The sequence below is a fragment of the Leptidea sinapis genome, chromosome 44 (assembly GCF_905404315.1).
Source record: "Leptidea sinapis chromosome 44, ilLepSina1.1, whole genome shotgun sequence".
Classification (NCBI taxonomy): domain Eukaryota; kingdom Metazoa; phylum Arthropoda; class Insecta; order Lepidoptera; family Pieridae; genus Leptidea; species Leptidea sinapis.
In genome coordinates, this window is record NC_066308.1 from 6375685 (window position 1) to 6403566 (window position 27882).

At 34.6% G+C, this 27882-nt stretch overlaps 2 protein-coding genes and 1 long non-coding RNA gene across 5 annotated transcripts in view; 1 reads left to right on the forward strand and 2 right to left on the reverse strand.

Annotated features, from left to right (window-relative positions):
* LOC126977335 (uncharacterized) overlaps positions 1-17722 on the reverse strand; it is an 89048-nt gene extending 71326 nt beyond the window's left edge. The window contains exon 1 of the long non-coding RNA XR_007732188.1: positions 17660-17722. This is a non-coding gene — a long non-coding RNA (uncharacterized LOC126977335). The remainder of the gene's footprint in view (positions 1-17659) is intronic.
* LOC126977315 (doublesex- and mab-3-related transcription factor 2) lies at positions 2992-17147 on the forward strand. The gene is made up of 3 exons (XM_050826091.1): positions 2992-3337; positions 6137-6281; positions 16057-17147. Exons 1-3 carry the CDS (start codon positions 3158-3160, stop codon positions 16293-16295), a joined length of 564 nt encoding a protein of 187 aa, XP_050682048.1. The 5' UTR covers positions 2992-3157; the 3' UTR covers positions 16296-17147.
* A 553-nt stretch (positions 17723-18275) lies between the features above and the next one.
* Positions 18276-27882, reverse strand: part of LOC126977227 (transportin-1) — a 39329-nt gene continuing 29722 nt past the window's right edge. For all 3 annotated transcript variants that reach the window (XM_050825953.1, XM_050825952.1, XM_050825950.1), the window contains exon 17: positions 18276-27177. The gene's annotated coding sequence lies outside the window, so the exon portion shown is untranslated. The remainder of the gene's footprint in view (positions 27178-27882) is intronic.

Below are 27882 nucleotides of genomic sequence, written 5' to 3' on the forward strand. Positions count from 1 at the left end.
TACGGGCAAGCCTAGGCTTTGGTATGAGTCGAGTTCTAAAAACATTACACGAACATTTAGGCGTCAGGAAGCTTTGTACCAGATGGATTTCCCATACTTTAACCGACGACCAGAAACACCTTCGCATGGACTGGTATCTCCAAATGTTAGATAAGTTCAACGACTCAAATGCTGTATTTGACATAGTCACAGGTGATGAAAGTTGGATATACTGCTTAGAACCCGGAACCAAAAGACAATCAGCTCAGTGGGTGTTTCCTTTCGAGGATCGGCCAACTAAGGTAATAACTAGTGGACTACTGGTAGGGCAACGACTTTTATTTATTCCCAAGAACTATAGATAAAATTCGAGGTATTCGCTTTATGAGCCCTGAAGATACGGTGAAAGCGTACGAAAATGCCATAGAAGAGACCCCTAAGGAAGAATGGGCCCACTGCTTTTCTCAGTGGTTCCATCGAATGCGACGATGTGTAGAGAGGAGCGGAGATTACTTCGAAAAAGAATAGCAGTATTGGCAACTTTCTACATTAAGCCGTTTTTCATTTTATAACATTTTCAGTGTTACCTAGGTATCACTTTCTATCAAATGACCCATATATCCCATTTGTAATGCTTCCCATTAAAATTATAATACCTGTAGCCAGACACTTTATAACTACAATGAACTAACTGGAATTATATGATGTTGAAGTCGACGCATAAAGCGATTCAGTCCGATCTCACGATCTCTGAGAATTAAGAAAAATTCTCAAATGCCTGCAGTATCAAATTCAAAATTTATTCAAAATAGGATTCATCATCACTTATTGAACGTTAAAAACTACCACACATTCAAAATAGACTGCCTCAGACCTGAAAAGAACGGGCGCAAGAAACTCAGCGGGCTTTTATTTTGATAAAAATATTGATTGCAATGTTTTATATTATTTTATTTGGGAAACTTACAGCAATTTTTACCTAATTTTACACAACAAATAGATTAATAAATGCTTATTACAAGCTTCCACATATGTTTACGTTTATGCAACATTCAAAATGTTAAAATATTCGCACGTAACAGTGAGTAGGTACAAGATCATTTGAGAGGAAATAGTTATGGTAACAAAACTGACCCGGACGAAGACTACGATTGCTTTTGTATATTGGCAAATGATTCCACATACCTTGTTGTAAAATGCCTGATATCAATTTGGCCGGGTGGTATATTGCATTTCACAAACGAATGTACTGCAGTGGAGTTCGGCTTTCAGAATAATCATCTCTCTGCAAACGCTCCCTCATGACTGAGGATTGTGGTCATCTTCGCCTGAGGATGCTTTTGCTGTAATAAATCTTATAAACCTCCTCCATGGGTGCATGTCCAATGCATCTCTGATGACCGAGCAGAACTGAGAAGGCATACAATAATTTATAATCACCCAATTAATGATTTAGTCTGTCAAGTGTCAATTATTCAATAAATTGATTTTATAAAACAAAACAAAAAAGTAAGAGAAGTCATTTTATAATAAAACTTATATTACGAATAACAGAATATTTCATCGAGTATCAATTATTTTATCAGTACAGAAGGGACAGTGGCTAACACGATTGAAATTTGAGCATTAATTGGCAATCACCGTCCGAGATAGGATATCGTTTTCATCCAGTTATTATATCAAGTATAATACTTTATTGTCGCTGGTCTCAAGTCTCTGTCAAGAGTCGCCATCAAAGAGCATATAAATACTAGGTATTTAGAGGTGGGACCGCCTAAGTAAAAATTGAAATTTAGTTTGGTATGGAACGTGCAGTGATTTGAAATAGTAATTACAATATGGCGAACAGTATATTCTTCCTAAGTTTGAAAGCGAACAGATCCTTAAAACGTAGTGGATTTCGGCTTCCTCCGTTCTTTATAATATCATCTGTCAATCTATCAATGATTGCACGTGTACAATCGAGTGAATCGCTTTTTTCTTAAGGCGAAGAGTAAGCAGAAAACACGCAAACAATGTGTTTTTAGACAAGTTTTGTGGTGAAAATATAGCATTTGGAGCTATGAATACTACTATATCCTGTTACACATACCCTTAAGTCTTACTTGTAGGTTGCTAATGCTTGCTGTTGGTTAAACATAACACTCCAGAGCTATTATGAACTACCAGTTTTGTTTGCAGTTAAACAAGTTTTTTCTCGGCATGATGCATTTGTTTAGTATACTGCTTAAGTTTTTCTTATAGCTTTTACTTTTTTGTGTTGGTACATTTATTAATATTAGTAATCAATAATGAGGATTGTAAGCAATTAAACCGTTTGCGCCTGTTAAAATGTTAAATTTTCGACGCAAGAATTTTGAAAATATTGGCTTTGTTACATAGGAGCCGTGAACTCATATCGCTCAAAGTCGCCGGCATTTAGTGTCGCCTTAAGAGTTTCGCTAGGCTGGTCGCCGTTATACATATACGGCAACAGGGGGCGAGGTTGTTATTTTTGTCTCTTAGACATCTTTTACGACAATTTTAATGTTAATATAAGTTTCGTAATTTTAACCTTTTCTACCAAACATGTTCAGTATAATTTATTCCGTTTAGTTCTTACTTCTTATGGGCGACATGTAAAATATCACGACTCTGTTTTCCAGTGAAGCTGTAGGTAATATAATAAAGATTAAGAATTGGTGTACGCTATATAATATACACATATAATACGTATAAATTCAGTATGTAATGGTATATTTTATTTAAAACGAACATATTATTGGAGTACGGAACTCGGTGCGAAAATGAGCATCGCACTTAGCCGCAATCATTTGGTTCTAATTGTAATAATTTAGATCATCCTTCCTAGGTAGCAACGTAATATTTAATTTTTAAATAACATGACATAGATTTCACAGCAGACAATACCCGCCCACTGCTTCAACAACCAATGACAATTCGGGGCGGAGTCTATACCAATACTCCACTCCATTTCCAAACCAAAACATTCATCAATCTTGAAATAATGTTTCAGAGAGCATGCCGCCTCATAATTAACAACATCTTTAGCAATTTATCGTTTATTTGATCAATAAACTTGAGTATTTTCGAAGATTTTATTAAGTAAAAAGTAAAGACTTATTGTTTGTGGATTATAAACACTTGGTTTTTAAAGTCAGTTCTTAATGAATGCATCATGCGAAGTGAGAATGAGGTGGTGTCTCGCAAGACTCTCCGGACGCCCAAGTGTGCGAGGTGTCGGAACCACGGAGTGATATCTTGTCTGAAGGGACACAAGAGACTGTGTCGGTGGAGAGACTGCCGGTGTCCTGGATGTTTGCTGGTGCTGGAGAGACAGCGTGTCATGGCAGCTCAGGTATTTTTATTTGTTTTGTTCCCAAAACATCTAAAAGAGTACCTATATATTAAATATCAAGGCTAAATAATCACTGAATATTATAAAACAAAGTCCTCCGCCGCGTCTGTCTGTTTGCGATAAACTCAAAAACTACTGCACAGATTTTCATGTTATTTTCACCAATGGATAGCGTGGTTTTCGAGGAATGTTTTAAAATATAATATGTTAAGTGTTTGTTAACATATTTGTGTACATTAATGATATTTGTTGGAGGTGTCGGAAAAAATAAGCCGTCTGGGAGCTTTCAGCGTAAATGCTTTGAGATATTATATAACAAAATAATGTATGGTGGAATTATGTATCTTACGTAGGTCTATAGAAAAGTCCGCAATGGCATAATATGTCTCTGTCATAAGGATAACATACTATACTATATCCACGTTAATACTTTAATAAATTGGCAATTATAAAGCGGTAATGTAAAAGCTGTTTACACAAATACGATATTGATCCTTATCATTTCATAGTTCTAAAATCATTAAGAAATACGTTTTTGTTTCATTTTTAACTCATTAACTTTGATTACACATTTGCGAGGCCTTTGTCCAGCAGTGGACGTCTTCCGGCTGAAAATATAATGATGACGATTATGATTACACATTTCCGATGGCTTTAGACTACATAATTCCCGAATACTTACATCATTTTCTATTGACAGAATAGCTTCTGACCCGACGTCAGCTAGTTAATTAATAATTTAATAAGTTTTTACCTAATTATAGGTGTATGTTTGATGATATTTTAAATCCAGTACGGCTCTGTATTCTGTATTATGTGAAGTGACCCTCTCCCTTCGACTCCCAGTTTCTTTATTATTTTTCTTTGTTTCTTAGAATCTTGCAGGTTGGCGATCATTCCAACAAACATTTCTGTAATTTAGGTACAGTCATATCCCTGCTAATATTATAAATGTGAATGTAAGTTTGTTTGTGACGCTTTCACGCCTAAACCACTGATTTTGATGAAATTTAGATGGACAAGAGTCTATCTCTGTACCTACATTTTTTTTTAAACTGAGCTTGGGAACGGATAAAGGCTACCTTTTATCGAGCATAAATGGCTTAAATGGTTGAAATAAGGGGTGGAAGTTTGTATGAAAGTTCTTTACTATCGAAGATAACACCATTAAACTGTAAAATATTTGTTCTAGCGTTTTTAAAATTTAGACCTGTGTGGGGTGAAAAATGGGGATGAAAGTTCTAAAGCTGGTAAATTATAAAAATGTATTAACCACAGCAGTTTGTTGTAAATTATTTGCAAAGTGAGTATATTAAAAAATAAAAATGCGCACGAAATAGCGGGTAAAGACTAGTTTATTTATAAACTGAAGTCGTAACGTGCAAACCACTCATAGCTGTACATCGGAACTTAGGTCCTAAGATCATTAATACAATTATAATTAAGTTTAATTGTTAATATTCGTAAACTTGACCCTTATTTAATCATTTGCATGACAAATATGGATGTTTGTTTCCGAGTCATGGATGTTTATATGTACCTACCTATTTTTACAATGAATATTGGTAGAAGAAAAATATCTTTATTTTTATTCCATTAGACATTCAATTATTATTCATATTTCATTTACTATCTGACCCGACAGACGTTGTTCTGTAGGTACATAATTACTACATAATATAAAACAAAGTCGCTTTCTCTGTCCCTATATCCCAATGTATGCTTAAATCTTTAAAGCAGGATTTTGATGCGGTTTTTTTTTAATAGATAGAGTGATTGAAGAGGAAGGTTTATGTGTATAATAACATTGGAGAAATACTGTTATTTTTGAGGTTTCTAATGTGATGTCGTAAATAATTACATTTTTTCCGCTTACATTTCAAAAGCAGGCTGAACCCTACGAGATTTATCAAAATAATGTACTAAGTAATGTACACATTGAAAAGGTCTACAGAAAACTCCGCTGTGGTATATGTCTATCTCTTATGGATATCCCACAATAACATTTTTTTGTCATTTACTTTTTACGACACATAATCGCTAATTTTCGAAGCGATTTTAACCAATACAGCATTAATCCTTATCTAATTAAATAACTTAAATACATTGTTGATTTAATATAAATGTATATGGCCCTTTACAGCATAATATGATTTAAATGAATATTTTCGAAGATAATATTACAGATTTAAAAATTGCGGGACGTCTGAGAATCGGCAAACATCTATTTTTCATACTCCAATTTGTTTATTACAATTGTTTATTAATTTATATGGCATTACAACGTTTGCCGGCTCAGCTAGTACCTAAATAAAATACTGTTTTTTCGTGAAATATGCTCCCTGTTGTTATAATGAAATTGTTACACAGCAGAACTGTCAAACCGTGCGTCAATAATTTCTCTCATAGAAAATATGTCTATACAAAACAAATATTGGAAATAAAAATACTTATGGGTCCCAAATCGAATTAAAAACTATCCTATCTCTCAAGTTGGACTAAACTACACTCCATGAAGTAATCTCGATTGAGTTCTTTCATTAGTTTAGTTGTTTACTGCGAACAAATATCAGGACACTGGATTTATATATATTTATATATATATTTACTCGCTGACACGGCAAACGTTGTTTTGCCATATAAATAATTTTAGAGTAAGACGGTTTCCTGGACATTGCAACATTAATTTATTTTTGTAAATTAAAGGATTTCTCTAAAACAAACGTACGATCAATGGTTTATTATAAGCCGGAAATCTATCTATCTGATACACAAAGCTGAACTGTGTTATATCTCCAGGTGGCATTACGCCGTCAGCAAAGCGCCGGGGGCATCGCTCGTGACGGAGAAGCTGCGGCGCTCGCGGCGAGGAAGCGAGCTTATCGTGCACGGCTCAGGTGCATGCAAATGTCGCGCACCTATCCCGTGCAGACTACTAGCTATGGTGCGTTTTTATGTCAGTTAGCTACGTTAGGACATAATATGTCCAAATGTTGCAGTTTTCCCGAACCTTCAAGCATAGACCTTCAGGCCCGGTATCCACCAAAGCGTAGAGGAGAGGACAAGTATTTTGATTAGATTTCGTTATTTCCACATCTCTAGCTTAGCTTCGGTGGAAATGGATCAAGTGGAGAGGAGATGTCTCGTTTGTCCATAGAATTTTGCCCGCTAACCTTCTCCCCGCGCCTCGCACACCCGAAAGCGTTGTTATAAGCACAGCTCACTTCTCCTCTCCGCTTTGGTAGAAATAACCAGACAGTTTCGCGGTTTATCTCCTCTCCTCTCCGCCTATGTGGATACCGGGCCTTAAGCCCTTAAATATCAACTTCACCATCTAGATGTGTTACCAAACCAGTTTGATATGACATGACCTGCAAAAGACCAAATACACCACTTTAAGAACCAGCAATGTTCCATAGCGCTGCAAGAGAGCATGGGAAAGGATAACTACTACGCCTACATCTCCCCCTGGTTCATTTCGTCACTCATGAAATGTTTATCATACAAGCCTCGACGCCATTTTGTGATCTTCATTAAGTGATAACTTTTATTGGTACCTAAACAAATACTGTTGACAAATTGAACTGTTATTGAAATACCAAAATATTTGTGGCATTAGAACTACATTTTGTGTGCCAATGAAATCAATTCAAATTCAAATATTTTAATTCAAAATAGGATATAATATTACATATTAAAATATTAAAAGTCAAAAAGTACCGCCCATCCAAAAAGGTATACCTCAGACCTGAGAAGAACGCGCCGAAGAAACTCAGTGGGCGTCTTATGTTTTATAAATGTGAATGTAAAGTCAACAATGTAAAATCGAACAATAAAATATATTATTCAATAGCCTGAGGGCGGTCGCTCCATTTCCAATACGTGGTATCATTGAGAAAGTCCAGCAATATTTTTGTTATGGAAATACAAACGAGCGTACGGGTCACCTGGTGTTAAGTGATCACCGCCGCCCACATTCTCTTGCAACACCAAAGGAATCTTAGGAGCGTTGCCGAACTTTAAGGAAGGTGTACCCGCCTTTTTTGAAGGTACCCATGTCGTATTGTCCCGGAAACACCGCCCAAGGAAGCTCATTCCCCAGCTTTGTAGTACGAGGAAGCAAGGTCCTTGAAAACCGCACTGTGGAGGATCGCCACACATGCAGGTGGTGGGGATGATATCCTAATTTATGGCGTGTCGTGCGAAGGTGGAATTCGGCGGCAGGAATCAAGTGAAACAGCTCTTCAGAACACTGCCCGTGATAAATGCCGCAGAAGACACACAATGAAGCGACGTCTCTACGCAACGCCAAGTGATCCAGCCGTTCGTTCACAGAGGACTGGTCTAAAATTATTCCCTTTAAAGAAAAGGTTCCAAAAATAAACAAAATTAAGATGTTGTCGAGGAACGTTATGTGCGCTAGTAACAATTATTATGGTCCTATTCTTAAGAAAGGTACACTTCTCCTCTATGTATCCCCGTATAAATTATACGGGGCCCCCGGGCCACAGGGGCCCCGACGTGCGTAAGGAAAAATTAATAAAAACTTTTGCTGCTTGCCAAAAAAATGGCAAGGAGAGTATTTATTTAATTTGAAATTTTTTAAAACTTTTTGAGAAAGTGACAAATAGATAATTATGATGAATAAATATTTCTTTTAATTTTTTGCAAAAATTTTTTTCTTTTGTGAGAAATCTTTAATAAACCAAGCAAAATTTAAACAGGGCCCCGCCAAGGTAGCGTAACTTAGCGGGTATTGCCTCTATTAGAGGTTGGCCGATCATACCTCGTCGTGTACTGTGAAAACCAGAAAACGTCGTCCATTTTTAACCGACTTCAAAAAGGAGGAGGCTATCAATTCGATCGGTATTTTTTTTATATATGTATACCGATTACTCTGAGATTTATGATCCGATTTACGTAATTCTTTTGTTTGATGCGAAATAGATGCCATTTGGTCCCATAAAAATTTTACATAGTGTGGCCCAGTAGTTTTCATTTTATGAACATTTATATGAAAATTTTCGTCTACCTGGATGATATAATTGTCATCGTGTACGGCTTTTTTTTGAAGCATTCATTCAGGTTTATTATATATTATTATTAACTGACACTAAAACGTAAAAAATAAAAATAAACTACGTTTAAAAAACCGACTTCAAAAACTGAAAAGTATCAAATAACTAAAAATTTAATTGAATACACCTCTTATGCAAACCTTTACCATTCATAATAATAAAATACTATTATTTGTATGTGCTACATATTGATAGCTTTGAAGTCGGTGCCAAGCCAAATGTAATAAAGGTACCTACACTCGCCACGCGTGACTTTGAGCGGGATAGCTTCGTCTAGAACAAAACAACCCAAGCGGACAGACACGCATGGCCAGACAACCTAAATAAGTACAGTAAGTAAGCTGTTTATAATATTAAGTTTAATTTTGTTTAGGGCTTGGCACTGACTTTAAACCTATCAATAGGTAGCACATACAAATAATAGTATTTTATTAATATTAAAAGTAAAGGTTTGCGAGGTGTTTTAAATTAAATTTTAGTTATTTGATACTTTTCAGTTTTTGAAGTCGGTTTTTTTAAAGGAAGAAGTCGGTTTTTTTTGTTATACTGTATGATACTGGTCGATTCCAGATTTTTCTCACACCCATGACTTCTATCTATAACCAGCGCGCCGTCGGCCTTCTATTTCCTCATCATTAGAAGTTGTAATCGGCTCAACTATCGTGTCGTAACTTATGACTCAGATATACTACTATTCCTCATTTGACGGTCTGTAACATTTTTCGATTTCAGCCGACGCGGAGGAATACCTTAACAATTACCAGTGGGCGACTCATTTGCACAGGATGCCGGCTAGATTATGGGTACTACAACGGCGCCTATTTATGCCGCGAAGCAGTAATGTGTACAAATGTTATTGTGTTTCGGTCTGAAGGGCGCCGTAGCTAGTGAAATTACTGGGCAAATGAGACTTAACATCTTATGTCTCATGGTGACGAGCGCAATCGTAGTGCCGCTTAGAATTTTTGGGTTTTTCGAGATTCCTGAGCGGCACTGCATGGTAATGGGCAGGGCGTAACAATTGCCATCAACTGAACAGCCTACTCGTCTCGTCCCTTATTTTCATTAAAAAAAGCCTTCAAAATGTCAATTGTAACATTCTCCGATAGCATCAGATCTCAAAAGCTTCTATACACATCGCCTGCAGGAAAATTCGCACGTGTTAAGCGGTGTCAGTGTAGGGGTGCGATTCGATACCTCTCTGTTTTGAGAACGCGTCCTTAAACTCGGAGCTTAAACGATAACTTGCAGTTGTACAATACTTTTTACATAATTTTTGAGCGGCTCCAATCTGGGATTGTATATCTTGCTCTCTACACTATTCATCATAAACTCAAACTCCATATTTGTACATCCGCGCCTACTCTAGATTCAGTTCTGTAACGTATGGACAGAGATTTGGAGATTCTTGCATATCACCATATCTTTAGTTTTGGACAGATTTATATACATCGCAACCCTCTAACTAATCTCGTGCAACTATGTCCAATAGTTTCTGTATATATCTTTCTCAGTTGAAACTATCAGTGCCTGCGATGTTAATTCTAAAGATTTTTCTTTTTTTAATAAGAAAAATGCAATTGGGCGTAGGTAGTAAAACTTAATGCATCCTCTATAGTCTATACCATTCTACAGCAAATTCAGAGTGAATTGCTAAAATAATTTACAAAAATAATCAACTATCAATAAGCAAAAATTATCAAATATCAATTGAGGAGTAAAGTAGTCCGGTCAATCTAGACTAAAAAGTGAGAGTGAAGGTATATAAAATCCCAACAAGCTGAAAATCAGTAAAATTTTAAAAGTTCCCCGTCGTTCCCGTGTATGGAAAAAAAATTATTCAAGTGTTTGACCTTTGGTCAAGAAAATGAGTTTTTCGCGATTTTCAGCAAAACGGTAAGTTTTATCATAAAAGTACCCAAGACACCTACGAGCCACCGTTTCTGAGATGTAACGATTCAAAAAGTTATAAAAGTTATTAAAAAACGCGCTTAGTACACTACCTCATAGGAATAGTGGAAACGTGTGCATATTATGACGATAACAAATTTTATATTTTATGCACCTTCGAATGTCTAAATTGACCGGACTAAAGCTGGTAGAAAAAAAATCGCAGTAGTACGTATAATTTAGAATATGTAACAGAAGTCACCAAAAATACCAAGGCAATATTTTTTTCCAAATTTATTGTTGGGAACAGCTTTGGCCAGCTGTTATATATTATGGGCGAGTTAGCGGGTAAATCCTATCAAAACAAATACCTAACTTTTGTTTGTACAGCTCCACTCGTTTGGCAAAAACAGTAGCTTGATAATAATACAGTAATTAGATGTTTTCGTTGTTGGTACATATAGTATTAATCCCTAATTATTTACTCTCATATTTATTTAGTTCATTGGGTACATAAAAATAATTAAACTTTTAATTAGAATTATACTTTAGGTACTAGGTGTTTGCCCATAATTCGTAATTCGACCATAGATAAAAAAAACAATAAGATAATGGGAGAAACAGAAAATGATCCATTGATTCTTCTGCAGTTAGCAAGGGATATACCGAAAGGGCAGTGTTACTGAAAAAACTCCTACGCAAGCAGATAGCATTTACTGTCTACGTCCGCTACCTACCCTAAAACTTGTTTTTGTAGTTTGATCGTTCAGCTATACGCACTTGTTTATTAAAAAATATTAAATTTCGTATAACATTCACTGCAACAACGCCTTTTTTACATCATTTCCTAAATTCTCCTAAAATATACCTCGATCATCCCGTAGCAGACAGGGTAGTTGCGATATATTCGGAGTATTATCGTATCGTTCCAAATGTGTCGTTGTCGATTTTGCGAGTAGACCTTCCGCAAGTTCCGCAAGAAGTTCCGCAATCAAGCGGTTACGAACGCTATGTATTCTGCCTACGATTTCACTTCTGGTTGATTAATCTATGACACATACTATTTGTCCTTGTCGCGCTGGAGTTGAAATCATAATCTCTATCTTGCTCGTACCACCACGTTAATAATTCGAGATTTATTTGTAAATATGAAATAAAATCGTGATAAAATACAAATACGACGTACTTTTTTATATACTTTCGTATGGTATGAAATACCTTCACTCTTATATATCTTGCAAATATAGTTTTTACATTTTCTTAACACACAGGTTGGCATTTTAGATTATTATTGTCACGCCACGAATACGTTCCGATTAGCTCGCTGCTATTAGCCGACCTACCTGATATATCTACCTGTTTATTGTACGAGTATATAATATCATTGATAAGTATACTGTTATCGGTTAAAACTTAGTATCCCGTAGCACGAATTATGAGGTTAAAAATATTGTAGTTGATAGAGCTTTAGTACACGATTATAATGATACCACTCTTATTACAAGGTAATGCACCGTTTTCAAGAAAATAACGAAAAAAATTCTAACCTAAAATAGGTAAATCACTTAAATAAACACTACATGAGCGCTGATATCGCGGGAGGCTAAAAACTGTCATAAAATGATTTTGGTTTCTTCGTAAAATATTAGGACAGGCAAAGGGTTGAAGCCCATACAGCCATAAATTGTATGAAAAACAGTGAAATGAAATGTAAAAAATAGTCTATGACAGATTAGACGGCTTCATCAATAATTATTTTTAGATAAAAGGAAAACATTTTTAAAAGGGTTTATTGTTCATGTTCATCAATCCCCAAAGCTCTATCATCTACAATAATTTATTAAAATTGGTTAGTATAGGTTATGTTAGAACAGTTAAAATAACGCACGAGCCGAGCGTAGCGTGCCGCGATGGCGGCCGGCGAGTGTATGAAACAAAATGTAGGCGTTTCCCCCAATAAGAGGGGTAGCACTATAAACGTGGACTACAGCTCTATCAACAACAATTCATTAAAATTGGTTAGGTTAGGTTATGTTAGGACAGTTAAAACAACGCACGAGCCGAGCGTAGCGGGCCTAACCAATTTTAATGAATTGTAGTTGATAAAATACTTGTGGTAATGTTTCGAATACCGTCACACCAAGTACCATTTCCGCAGCTAACATTAGATTTGACTCTGCATGCTTTTTACTGCATATGAAAGAGCCCACAGTCCGATTGGATGAATATAAAATCGTCATTGGTTTTTTATGATAATTACAAATTTTATTGGTGTTTCATCGGCTTAAAAATAATCACGACTGCTTGACGGTTGAGGTTCTTGATTAGTCGAGGGCGGGATCTCTGATTAGTTGATGGCGGATAGATAGTTTAATCTGTCACAGACTTTTTTTTACATATCATTTCACTGTTTTTCATACAATTTATGGCTGTATGGGCTTGAACCATTTGCCTGTCCTAATATTTTACGAAGAAACCAAAATCATTTTATGACAGTTTTTAGCCTCCCGCGATATCAGCGCTCATGTAGTGTTTATTTAAGTGATTTACCTATTTTAGGTTAGAATTTTTTTCGTTATTTTCTTAAAAATGGTGGATTACCTTGTAATATCAGTGGTATTATTATAATCGTGGACTAAAGCTCTATCAACTACAATATTTTTTACATCCAAATTCGTGCTACGGGATATTTATTTACGTGATTTACCTGTTTTAGGTTAGAATTTTTTTTTCATTATTTATATATCTATTTTTTATATTTCATTTTTTTCTTGAAAACGGTGCATTACCTTGTTATAAGAATGTTATCATTATAATTGTGGAATAAAGCTCTATCAACTACAATATTTTTTACATCCAAATTCGTGCTACGGGATACTAAGTCCAACCCCTGCTATCCCTTAATTATTCGTAAAGTTAATAATTTATACCTAAGTTTTACTCCAAACGCACGTTAAGATTACTAACACTTTTTAATGTGTTAAACAAAGTTTGGATACATATTTCTGGTCCTATCAAGAATTAACACACTTTTGAACTTGCTCCCTAATCTTGGGGCAAGTGACTAACTACTTTGGATAGGAAATCATTTTCTCCAAGGCAGACTGTCTATTAGTGAAATATTTTTCAAAAACGAATTCTCCACTGTGCCCTCTTTTAATACTAGTACCTGGACGACCGAGCCTTGCTCGGATTTTTAAGAATGTACAAAACTTGAACAAAAAAAAAACTAATAGGAGATCTGGATTCGAACCGGGTTCTTCTGCTTTCCGGATCTCCCAATGTCTGAGCTATTAAAGTCTTGTATATAGTGGCGAAATTTCTAATGTTATTGTAGCAGTTTCTCATTAAAATACGGATAAAACTACATTTTTCAAAATTGAAACCTAGCTAGATCCATTTCTCGCCCCCGAAACTACCTGTATACTTAATTTCATTAAAATCGTTGGAGCCATTTCCGAGATTCAGATTATATATTTATTTATATACAAGAATTGCTCGTTTAAAGATATAAGATAATATCATAGACTGTGCTTTTACCAGTGGCGTAGCGTGCCTTGGAAGGGCTCGGTATAAAAAAATCTTAGGGGCCCTTGTGATTTCTCATTTCAGATTCATTTCAGATTTCTCACAAAAGAAAAAAAATGATTGCATAAAATTAAAATAAATATTTATTCATTATAATTATCTATCTGTCACTTTTTCCAAAATTTTTACAAACAACTCAAATTAAATATTCTTCCACGTACTACAAAGCTGTGGAATGAGCTTGCTTGTGCGGTGTTTCCGGGACGATATGACATGGGTACCTTCAAAAAAAGCGCGTACACCTTCCTTAAAGGCCGGCAACGCTCCTGTGATTCCTCTGATGTTGTTCCAAGAGATTGTGAGCGGCGGTGATCACTTAACAACAGGTGACCCGTACGCTCGTTTGTCCGCCTATTCCATAAAAAAAAATATACAATAGAATATAGACTCTCCTTGCATTGGTTTTGGCAAGCAACAACATTTTATTTAGCTTCTAGGTAAAATATCTATTGTTATTAATATCGACAAACAAATGCAGAGCAATTAACAGAATATGGTTTCCATTTCTGAATGTGTCGTGTTAAGTGTGGAGCACTCAGTCATTTGTTTTGATTGTAAGCGAGTCGCCACTGTCGCCTGTGTCTTTTCTCACTCCAACCCAACACCGAAACGCATCATGCGAATTAGCTGAATAAATATTTACTTTGGATCACCGACTTTTGTTCATTTAAAATATTCTAAACGATAATACAACGTTAACGATCAACGTGTGAAAGTGGTCCGTCGCAACATTATAAAAATATCGAGAAAAACATTCAACTAAACGATCCGAGCTGAGACGATTGGTAATTTGCCGCGATGTAAAAAGATACTCTTCAAACAATTATAAATAGGCACCGCAGCCGTAATAAAAAGTCTAACGACGCGTCTAATGTCACCCTCATTATAGAACAAAAGCTGTCATCCAAGTCGGTAACATTTCACTGTCTATTAAAAAGAGAAAACTAAATATCTTTTAACTATTTTTATGAGCTGTAAAAAATTGTGAAGATTGTTTTACACGAAAACTCGACTCGTCGGCTCTTTGTCGCGGTGTCATGTTACAGTACAGTGTTGACTGTAAACATGTCTTCCGTTTGCGTGAATGATAGCTTCACACCCGCTCGGGGACCAAATAACCGACAAATGTTTTTACAATTATTAATATATAATTATTAACTATATTATGTACTTACCTACATCGTTTGTTGCAAAATGTATGTTGATGATTCTTTATTCATGTCCAAACTTATCGTTTAGGTAGTTAGGTATCTACTAATTTGCTGGTACGTGTAAGTAGGTAGCTACAGTAGAAGGGAGCTCTTTTGGTGAAGATTCCAACTTAACAAAAAGGTACATCTCGTGTACAGCTTTGGCTGTACTGAGCTTTATCTGCGGAATCCTTGGATATTTCGGACAAAGTCGTAGCAAATTGTTATGAGGCTATACGAAGATAAATTCTTATCTTATAATTACTGTTTAATACTATAGGTTTATTTCGTATTTCTCTAAGCAGGCTTTCTTTTATTTTATACCCATGTACTTACTTATATCATGGAGTGCATAAAAAATAATAGTGTTGGTCGCTGTATTGGATATACCTACCTTTAAAATGATCATAATATTATGATGTCATTTACATCATAGTTTACGGAAAGTTCACTCAGTTATGATAAATGACATATGAGAATAAGATATAAATTTGCAAGATTTGACCTAGCAAGGTACGACGAGCACATAACATCATTCTTAGGGTCGTATCAGCAGTACCCTGACAAAAATATCCCCAAGTATATGGAAACCCCAACTATTCTCGTAGTCGCAAAAGATACTCGGCAGACTATAAGGAGCAACTTGCAATTTATCTCAGACCACTATACTTAAGAGAAAAAAAATTGCTGTCTCATGACAGCAATTTTTTTTTAGAGGAGTTGGAGCAGCGACCCGTACTCGCCAAACATTAGGTACAATATGCTCATACGAAAAGTGACCGAATGCAGATAAGGACAGATACAAATACCTACAACACAGAGTACAAAAAATATAAGTTCGTCATCTTCACGTTATTTGCTATTATGCAATATTTGACCATGACTGTCAGTCATTCTGTATTACTTATTTGAATTAAATTATTATTATTGGTCTTTACGATTAAAAATGAAGGCATGTATTTTTATATTTCAGGAATATATCAACAAAGCATTGATCCGTCGTGGTCGGAACGGGTTCGCAAGCGTCGTGCGTTCGCGGACGCATCCTTGGACTCTCCGACCTCTGTGCCGTCTCAGCCTCTCGTTGAACCTGTAGCGCCTGCTTCCATGTTCTGCACACACCTCTTAGCTGCCCTGCTTAACTACACGCCCCAAACCCAAACGCGTCCAAAGATATCATTCTCCATCGAATCCATTATAGGCGTACAATAAGAAGTCTTACAATAAATATATAAGCTGATTTATTTAATTATCAGAGGTAGAAAAAACGTTTCAAATAGTGATTATTATGTTTAAGAAATAAAACTGAATGTTTAATAGATTTAAGGCTGTCATTGCTATCTTCAAATGTCCACAATAAGTTTAGGTCATATTTATTGCCCGGAGGTGTTAACGATGACGTGAATCTTGGAACGATTGACAGATGGTGAACAAATTTGGTCCTTCAAGAATACGCAGCACGTCAAGTGTAGGTCAGTTGGCGCTAAAATATGACAAAGAATATATTCAAATGGGGCGCTGTTGTCGCTAAATGGGGCGCTGTTGTCGCTAAAAGAGGCGCTATTGGCATTTTGTTAACTTGATAATATTGTCATCACATTATGGAGCTAGATCTATAGATATCAAATATATTTCACAAAATCAATTAATTACGCTAGAAACGATTGCGTAACAATTATGTAATTAAATATGTAACTTCTCATATTAGTTATGATTGATTACTTTTTCTCTCGTCGAACAATTTACGAAACCTTTTGTGAGCTAACTTGTCATATTGTATATTTGAATTGAATTAAATGTAATATATTCCTTATTATTATTGACGATCGAAATGTAATTATTGTTTTGAAATAAGTAATTAATTTTGTTGAAAAAGATGTAGGTAGATACATAGGCACAAGTTATCCAAAAAAGTGCAGCGGATGTAAGTCGAGGCTAATAGCTATGATCTGTACCAAATGTGTTATTTTTACATAATTATAAGATATGAATATTATATAAAATGCGAAATAATAATATAAATCACAACATACGATAAGTTGAAATAAAGAATTAGGTACATTATTGTTTCTTCTTCATTAACCAATCATAAAGCCTATATTCTTTTATGTTATGTAATTAAAATGTACGTATTGTAAATTAAAGTAGTAAGTAGGTTAAAAACTATAGTCATTAATTTACCTTTACATACCTCATTAAAATTTTCATTCCAATGCAATTGGTCAATACCAAACTTGGCCACTTCCACAATATTTTCGACCAGTTTTATTATTAATTTTGTTCGTTTTCCGTGTTATTTATATGTCAAGAATCAACTTTAGAAAGTACACATTGTTTTTGTGAAGAGTTTCCCACCATAAATTTTTGCTGAGGTTGTCATTACTATTTTAGTACCGCACTCTACATGCCTAACAGCGCCAAAATGGCGAATATCAAACAGGCACAAAAGCACTTTGACAGCCACCAGTCCAGTGTTGTATAGGGTATGTTCCGATATGCACTGCGAGCACTGCACAGTACTATCACTGTAGAAAAATTCGTTCCGTTATGGACTGGCAGGAAACTGCCGCAGTAACCTAGGGAAATATATGACGTCATAAATCGCCGCCATATTCTATTGTGAGCACTGACGTTTTCGCCTTTCGGAGTAAGGTACTCGCAGTACTTTGATCACGTGATCAGTCAAAACCACTCGAGTGCCTAAAATATTAATTAAAATTTTTAATTTGACAGTACTCCAACAAAAGTTTTTTTTAATGAACTAGAAAACTTTAATACACTCATTTGAATGCTGCGTCAAAAAATGCGGCTGACAGTATTTCGTTGCCAATCGCAATACTGTAATTACTACTATTTCAAAGTTATGTCAAATGCCTGCAAGTTTCATACTAAACTAAATTTCAATATTTACTTAGGCAGTCCCGCCTCGTATTACGTAGTATTTACATCCTCTTTGGTTCAATCATCAGGCATCACTACAATGTTACTAATACTTATTGTCCTACCCATAAATCAATGACATTTCTATTACAGTTGTTGGCGGAATTAAATCAGTAGGTACTACGATAATCGTCGTGCACATACCAACTATATTTCTTGGTAAACATTTCTGCAAGAAAAAAAGAGTTTAGTTTAGGTTTAGGAAGAGTTATAAGAATTGTCTTGAATAGTCTTGATAAATAAAACATAAACTATCGAACAATGAGTGCTTTATTAACGAAATGTATGGTAAGAGAACGTCTATGGTGAGGTCAATGATACAACCAGAACTTACATCACTAAACATTTAGTGTTACGCGCTTAGTCTCACATACTACTCATATTATACAATTCCGAAACATGCAAGTAGGTACAGATACAATTCTATCGATATATCGTTAAAAGTGTCGATAAATATACAAACAGTGTAGATAAACTTCGCCTTACACTTAGGCCACAGATTTAGTAACTGTACTCACTCAATAAAAAAATACTTAATTTCGAGTAAAATTCCACAAAACAAGCGCATCCTAAAAACCCCATTCGAACGTGATACGTGACAATTTTCGGATCAATTAAATATTACTAATAAATATGATGAAAATACATATAAACATTACAAATATACGGATATCAAAATAGATAAATAGTACATAGATTCATATAATTTGGCTCGGCCGCACCCGGCCATAAGTAATGTAGGTACTATCCAATTCAAAGCAATCTGAGTATTATGCGACTTCAACTTATTTACATTCATAATACAAAAAATAATTAATTGTTAATTGCATACTTCCGAATATATGAGTGATACTATCGTTGGGCTTCATAAATAAATAGTTACATCTATACTATACTATTTTATTTAGTGAGACTAACATTTGCACAACCGTTTTATTCAAATCTGGCAATATCGTCAAACATGAGACCGTCGTGAAAGTACAACAATGATAAATCAAGTTTGTCATACTTGAAATATTCAAGCGAACGCAAAAATAACCAATATATTATGACTGGCATTTTGGATCAAAGTAGTGACATTTAAATCAATAATCGACTACAATATCTATAAAATACATAACCTAAGCCCCGAGGGAAGGAATCGTGCCGCACGAAAGCCTAGCTCACTCACTCAAACACGCTATCACTTAACAAGCTATTATCACTTTTTTCAGGAAATCAATCACTACAATACAAATATACATTGGAGATTAATAATCTTAAAAAATAAATTAAGATTACGATAATTTATAATAATGAAATTAATTGCTGTATATTTTGGTCCTTCGAGCCGGATATTTGATATAGTACGTGTCGCTAAAGGCAAGTCGTTCACAAATAATTTACATTTTATAAAGAATAAACTGCGTTTCTTAATATAATCATTTCATTAAGTATGTTTTAATTTATGATCCTTTACATATTACATATCAGGTTGTTATGTGTCAACGACTTGATTTACGACAAATCTGAATCAAAAGACCTGACTGGTAAGTGAGCGTTGTACCGCACACGTCGGCTTCGTTGGCACATCACAGGATTTGGGACTAGAGAGGATTTTGGGTAGGAACCTTATAAGATAATCAGGAGAAGGACACTAGAAACTTACAAAATATCATAATAAACAAGTAAATATTCTAAATACAATAATTTCAAAGCCTGTCTCGCTCAATTTGTGCATCCGTTAATCTTAAACTTTTCTTTCACAAACAAAATTATATTTTTTATGGGCAAAATAAAAATAAATTAAAAAGTTAAGAAGGGAATGTTGTGAAACCTCGAAATTTGCTTCCTATATAAAACTAATGAACATTTTAATTTTACAGTGTATTATATGGCGATTTTAAAGTGCGCTTACGTTTTAACGTACTTTTTTATACAAAAAATGACAGAACCAACAGTTCTAGTTATTATTATCTAATAGTTATGTTCTTTATAATAACCCCCGTAAGTAGCAGTATGATGCATGACGGAACGAACTTAGGCGTAGCATATCATAAAACCCAGGGGCGTGCATTGGATATAGGGAATTAGGCAATGCCTACCTTTATAAGAACCTAAATTAATATATATAAGTAACATTAAAGTAAATTTAGTACAGTTATAAAATATGAAAGCATTTTAGCGTATTCTGAAGCTAATAGAAAAGCGGTCTCGATACGTCAAGTTCTTCAAGAGTTTTCGTGACAACAAAGTAGTGTAAAATTATTTTGTAGCAAAGATATAAAACATTAATTAAAGTGATTTTGATATACGGCTACTCATATTATCATGTAAGTACAATATCCGGACGAAAGCTCCTTGCTCGGATTTTTAAGAATGTAGAAAACTTGAACAAAAAAAAACATATTAATAGGACATTCGTATTCGATTCGATTCGTATATTTCCGGATCACCCAATGTCCCATCTGAGCTATTATAGTCTTGTATATATAGTGGCAAAATTTACCTTTGTATTCTGATGTTAATGTAGCTGTTTCTCATTAAAACACAGATAAAACTACATTTTTTTAAACTGAAACCTAGCTAGATCGATTTATCGCCCCCGAAATCCCCTGTATACTAAATGTATTGAAAATGTTGGAGGCGTTTCCGAGAGTCAGATTATATGTAAACAAGAATTGCTCGTTTAAAGATATAAGATTATGATCATGATAGAGGCATTTTAAAACCACAAAAATTGACATGTCAAGAGTGAATCACAATGCAACCTCCTCGCGTTATGACGTGTGCAATACCTAAATTTCTATTATAATACTAGCTGACCCAGCAAACGTTGTATTGCCGATATTTAAATCGCGATACAAAAGTAACTGTTGATCGAAGATGGGTGAAAATTTGAAGTTGTATGTATTTTTTAATGCTGACTCATAATCAAACAAATTTAAAAAAAAAATGTCAAAATAATTGGCGTGAAACCACCCTTGACATTTAGGGGGATGAAAAATAGATGTTGTCCGATTCTCAGACCTACCCAATTTGCACTCAAAATTTCATGAGAATCGGTCAAGCCGTTTCGGAGGAGTTCAAAGTTTAACACCATGACACGAGAATTACATATATTAATTAATTGAATTATAGATTGGGTATTTGTGCCTAACATGACACACACTAAAGTATAAGGTCCGGAAATTATACCGCGAAACACAAACAACTTCAATATTTATACCTCAAAACCAATCGCTGTCGGACTAAACCGCAAATACAACTAGTAATAGAGCCCATCTTGCTATAAACCAATGCACGCCCCTGTAGAAACCACACCGACAATATCTTAATAAGACTTAAATGGTCTGTACCTAGTTGATACCCACACATGCATAGTAACGTATGCGCACTCACCTACAAGCTAACAAAATGGCTGCCACTATATTTATATAAATTTTCTTAGATTATCAATACGTCCAGATAGTCTCTCGCTGTTAGACAAACGATAAAAACAGGCCAGGGATATTAGTTTAGTGTACGTGAGAAGGTACGTCTTACACTCGCGATTTGTATCATAGAGGTAAGTTCTAAATACAAGTTTTCACTACTGTCATAGTCTATCTAGACGTATAAAAGAACTAAGTAAATTTTGCTGAAAACCGTATTAACAATCTGTTATCAAACGGGTTAATGTAAGTAGAATCTGACAGAATAATTCCAGAAGATCTTTTGATCGGTGTTACATTAAAATGGCTTACAACAACAATAATTTTTAACCTTTCAAAACCTTTATTGAAGAAGGCGTAATTTTGCGGAAATCCATAATCCATAATCATCTAAATGTTTTCACTTTTCTTGAGCCAATTCCGCCAATATCCGTCTTCATACAACTCGACACGTGTTTCGCCTCTACACGAGGCATCATCAGGAGACGTTGACTCGCCAAACTCAGGCATGAGACTGAATTTTCAGCATGTCGAATTGTTTGATGACGTATATTGCCAGAATTAACACTCAAGAAAACTCAAAGCATTTGGATAATCATAACCTTGGCAATTCGAGCGTCCTTTTCAATTTGAAACCTTTATTTAGTTATTTAAATAAATCTATTGTAAAATTATAATACAATATATTAGGGACAAATCAATCAAAAACACAAACCCTCTTATTCGCAAAGTACCACACGTTTACTAAACCTGTTATAAGCTTTCAAAGTTTTTTTACAGAAAAATTAAAATGTAGAAACAAAAAGTGCCACAATAGTTTGATAACTAAAATAGGTTTAATAAGCCGATGGCGTTAACATGAATACGTCGCCTAGTCTTTTAAAATCGTATCGCAGCATACTATTCTATATCGTATGAAGTCGTATTTGAATCAGTTTTTAAATTATATAAATCAACTTTACTTTTATTTTTATCTTTAATTAATCTGAGAAAGATCAACTGAACAACTTAACAATGAAAAAGATACTCGTATCTGTAACTAAATGACGTTCAACTTTAAATTAAGCTGTTAAAGTCAGACTTTTTAGTTTTCTCTTTAAATACAAACAAAATATAACAATTTCAATATCATATAATAATATACAACACAATAATAATATGTATTTACATATACAATATACACATATATAATACTTCAAATCAAACATACTATAGTTGATCCTGGCATCGGCAGTCAACACATACTATGCAGACATTTCGACTTGTCAAAATAAATTCTTATACAATATATGAAATATTATATATTCCGCTGGAAAAAACTTTTTTTTTATGTATACAAGGGACGAGCAGGACATTCAGCCGATGGTAATTGATGTGCCCATTGAAAAACCCGAAATTTCTGAGCGGCACCACAATTGCGCTCGTCACATTGAGACATAAGATGTTAAGTCTCATTTGTAATTCCCAAGTAATTTCACCAACTACGGCGCCCTTCAGACCGAAACACAGCAATGCTTACACTTAACTGCTTCACGGCAGAAATAGGTGCCGTTGTGGTACCCATGGTTGCTATGTCAATATTGTATCCAGATGTTTAACAGAATACTAAAATTGTACTTGTTAATTGAAATACTACAGCATAACATATAAAAACAACTTTTCTCTAAAACGTTACTGTTTCAGAGAATGCTTGCTGTTAGTAGTAGCTTCAATACGAAACAGATAATGTGACATGTCAGGTCGGTCATGTTTTGTTTCGAGCAATACGGATTGCAGTCTAACTAAATAAAAAAAAAAATATTTAAGCATGTCTGGTGCAGTAGTAATTCAAGGGAAAAAGTATAACAATTTCAAAAGTAAACTCAAACAACATACATCTATACCTATTAACAGATATAAATTAGTCCTATTTTTGGTGCAAAATTAATTTAAAAAAATATATTCTATACCCGCTACTTATTGTAGATATTTCGTTAGGTTTGTTTACGAAGAACAAGTAAGTTCTAATGTGATTTTGGATAGATTTTGTCTCAAGCAATAATGCCTAGAAAAACAAAAATATTCATTAAAATTGGTCATAAATTGAAAACTACTGGGCCAAACTATGTCAAATTTTTATGGGACCAAATGGCAAACATTCCGCATCAAACTAAAGAAGAATCATGGAAATCGGATCATAAAAAATGGCTCTGTCGTTAATAGCCTGAATTTCTAAGTGATCGGACAGCCTGGGACTAGATTATGAATATTTTATAGCAATATAATAAAAATATTTTAAATTTTATTAAAAAGAGCGTAAAAAAAGAATGCTGAGAGAGTTTCTTGAGCCGCTTCTTTCTCTCAGAGCGCCATTTGTTTCCGAAGCGGTAGTAGTATCTAGTATATTAGAAATGACATCAAAATTCTTCCAGAGGAATCAATTTTGAGAAAATAAATGCCTTTTAAAATCTCAGCGTAATCGGTGTACGTACATAAAAAAAATACCAATCGAATTGAGAACCTCCCCTTTTCGAAGTCGGTTAAAGAAGAAATCATCTCTAAGGCGCTAAGTACCTTTTAATTTAATACAGCGATCATAGTATGAGTCAAGTACCGAACGCCGACCAACATACCCATACACATGTACATAAATCCATAATGTAAATAAAACATAAAAATACTATTTGGTATACGATATAGCAGAAATCTAACGTAAAATCTATCAAAGCAATATACCGTCACTACACATACAAATAAACATACACATATTATAATAATAGTCAAAATAAACCAGTCACAAATCACAGTTCACATAAATTCACGAGTTCACAAGTCTTGTTGGTTTATTTCAACCCCCTTATTCATAATAGTCTGCTAACTTAAAGCATTGCTAACTCTCACTCTGTCTTCTTCTATTGACCTAAGTCGGAATGAGAAAAAACACTTCTTAGCGGCTGTTTAAAGTTAGCGGACCATTATGAATACGGGGGTAAATAGTTAACATATTATTATGTAATTTTATAATAAACATTTAGACTAGCCGAATACATACATAAATGCTATCAATATACATTACTACTGTAATTAATTCAAACCGAATGAGAGAAAAAAATAATTGGACGGTAGTTCATGAAAAACGTTCCAAGCCACAAACATCACATTTTAAGGAATTCGTGTCTAAAGTTCAATAAATATTAGTGTATTCCATACATGTGGGTTGGGCTACTAAGTCATCATGACTTAGAGTCAGTAGGGCTGCCATTTTTTGTCAGTCCGTTAATATGAATCACGTGACCAGTTTTGTGTTCTTAACTCGATTTTGACATGATTGTGGTTTGGAACGTTTTTCTGGAATTACGTGCAATTGCTTGTGCCTTAGATAATTTATATGTCTAGAAAGAGACTCTATCTCTTGCTGTTAGAGAACCGATAAAAACAGGCCAGGAATATTAGTTTAGTGTGAGTTACAAGGTACGTCTTACGCTCGCGATTTGTATGACACTGTGTTAGTGTGCGCGAATTGCTCAAAATAGAGGTTAGTTCTAAACTCAATTTTTTTCGACGTTATCACAGCTGTCTGATAGTATATCTAGGCGTATAAATAATCTAAGGCTTGTGCCTACAAAGTAATAATATCGCTTGCGGAAATGGTTTTATTTAAGTAAAAAAAAAAAATAATAATAAAAATAAACATAGGTACGTGGCCTGCTACTGAGTAAGTAAGGTTAGGAAACTATGCTTACGTTTTTTATCTCTATAAAGAAGATTAGATTTTATAGACGTCTAGCTGAGACGAATTTACACAAATTAAATTTGAACACAAAATTTATGAACGATGCGCGACTCGAACTTCCACTGAGCCAGCCGTTCGAGTGACGTATCGTTGATATGTCTTGTATGTCTTGTTCAACTCTCAGGTTGTGGCCTCATCTACAGAATCTACTTTGCCTGCTGGAGGTTGAACCCAATATTTGCATATTAGGAGATTGATGTCGTTCATTCAAATCTCAATAATTTGTGTAATTAATCCCAGGATTGAGGGTTATCACTTTAAAAATATACTAAGATTTTACCAAACTATAAAAATATTTGAATAAACCTACTGCTGCATCAACGATGCCATTTAAAAATAGCTGAATGGTCAGACTGAACTTTTAGTAATATATATAAAAAATAATCTAAAAATAACACAAAATATAATCATTGTCCGAAACGTTATATTCCATTTGCGGTAAAACTGTTTTGTATGTTTATCTTAATCCCCATTCTATCGATTTAATTTTTGTATGCAAGGCCAGTTCCATTTTAACGGGAATTTCTTGCTCCGTTTACATGTTGAAGTTAATGCTACTAATATTACATGAACGGCGGGCATTAGTCTGAAAGACCACCAGACAACTACGACTAAACTTTACACACCTAACATAATCTTATAAGCCAATAACCTCAAATTTATAGTTACACGACACACCCACCCATAGCGAAACAACGCAAGCTTTAGCGTGCGTCAGTTGAGATCTAAACAAAAAGTGATTAGTGATGGGAATTTCATGAATCATATCGATAAGAGTTTAATTGTTCATCATTAGAACTCTACGACTAATTTCATGCAATACAACACTAAAATCACGATTGATTCGCTTCGATTCGCTCGCGATTGTCCCTTACGACCACTTGATTAGTTGATATTTACATTGGTTGTCTTTAGGAAGTCCCGTCTATACGAAGACTCCCGGTTTAAACACTTAACGCAAAAGAGATGTTGACAATCAAAGTAATCAAAATTTGGAACAACTGAAATCAATTTGAACACAACATATTTTTTTATTTATATAATTTGGAAAATACCTTGAGCAAATATATTTTAGTTTAGTGGATATTCGTGTTAAAACAAGCATTATGTAAGTAATTGGCCACAGGTACATAAAAATAAAGGCCACAGACTAGACAAATGAGGTTAGAAAGGCAATCGTAATTAATGAATTATGTTATAACTAACTCTATTCGAAGTTGTTGCACTTTTGCTTGAGATATTAATACTACAATACTGTGTTCTATTGTCAAAGTGACACCCGTTTTTTGTAAATGTAAGGAAAGGTAAGTTCTTATTTCGATACCATTCTTAAAATAGAAAATACTTTACCACTATAAGTAATTTCCAGTGGCCGTAAAGTTATCATGAATTTTCCTTAAATCTCTCTGAATTTTTAGTCTTGAGACCACATTTATCTTACATCGTTTCATATTTTACTATTCGTATTTTTTATATTTATTTGTATTTTTTTTTGGTGAAATATATGTTGCATACATAAAGAAAATAATTCAAAGCTTTCGTAAAATATTTATTAAAACTGACAATTTTTATTAAAGCGACTTGACAGTGTCACATATTTACTACAAATAATAGAAGCGTTATTGGATCTAGGTATAACGTTCCTGGATTGCCTTTGCAACCTACTTGAACTACTCCGCGGCACCTCTTGTTACATTGAGTGTGAACATCTCACGTAAGCATGCAACGTGCGCTAAGCCTAGCACCCCACAATACAATTACTCCACCTATATGTGCGTTTCCCTAACTTCGAACCGAGTCGGCCGTTGTCATAAGTGCATCGCCGCGGTGATATACAAAACTATCGATATCATTATATCGACAACGTAGAGCACCACTAGTATGTGTAGTTAGTTTAGTGTTGGCACTTGTAACGGCCGCAGCCGGCTACCACGCAATGTCTTCCCGACCCGTGCTGACATTGGTTCCCCTGCAAATTATTTCATTAAATTAATTATAACAATTTTATTTTATGTACCATCGGCAAAATTGATTCATGACCCACTGTGCTGATAATTATTTTAAAAACACAAAAAAAAAAAGATTATATAACAATTAATTGGTGGACTGTCAGAGTCAAATAAAATGATAACAGTTACTTAGGAAATGTATGTTCAAGCTACTCGACAAATTTCGATATAATCGTTTATCATGACTGTAGGGAAGGGCGCGATTCAATTTTGTCGATAGTACATAATTATATTAACGATACTTTTGCGGTAAAAACAAAATGAGAAATAATCTCTTCAATTTAGAATAAGTTTAATCTATAAAAATAATTTATAATTTGCCTCCAAACAATTACATATTTTAGACAAAATATACCTTTGATTTCTTTTTTATGTTATTATTGTATCTGTGACTTGAATGCCACTCAGCATTAAATAAGGTGGCTGGCAAAAATAACAACTTAACAATTCAGTGGATCAAAGGTCACAGTGGGATCAGGGGCAACGAGGCGGCAGACCAACTAGCTAGAAGGGGTTCTGAAACCCAACCGGTTGGACCAGAGCCTTTCCTGCCTCTGCCACATAGTTGGTTCAGGAACCACTTAAATCAAAAGATAAAAGCACTACATCAACAATACTGGGATAGCCTTGAGGAGTGCAGGCAAGCCAAAGCAGCTTTATCTTGC

Excerpts from the sequence above, each read along its gene's own strand:
- LOC126977315 (XM_050826091.1), top strand. The coding sequence starts at position 3,158 with ATGCGAAGTGAGAATGAGGTGGTGTCTCGCAAGACTCTCCGGACGCCC. Across the intron at positions 3,338-6,136 it reads AGCGTGTCATGGCAGCTCAG|GTGGCATTACGCCGTCAGCA; the intron begins GTATTTTTATTT and ends TTATATCTCCAG. Across the intron at positions 6,282-16,056 it reads CGTGCAGACTACTAGCTATG|GAATATATCAACAAAGCATT; the intron begins GTGCGTTTTTAT and ends TTTATATTTCAG.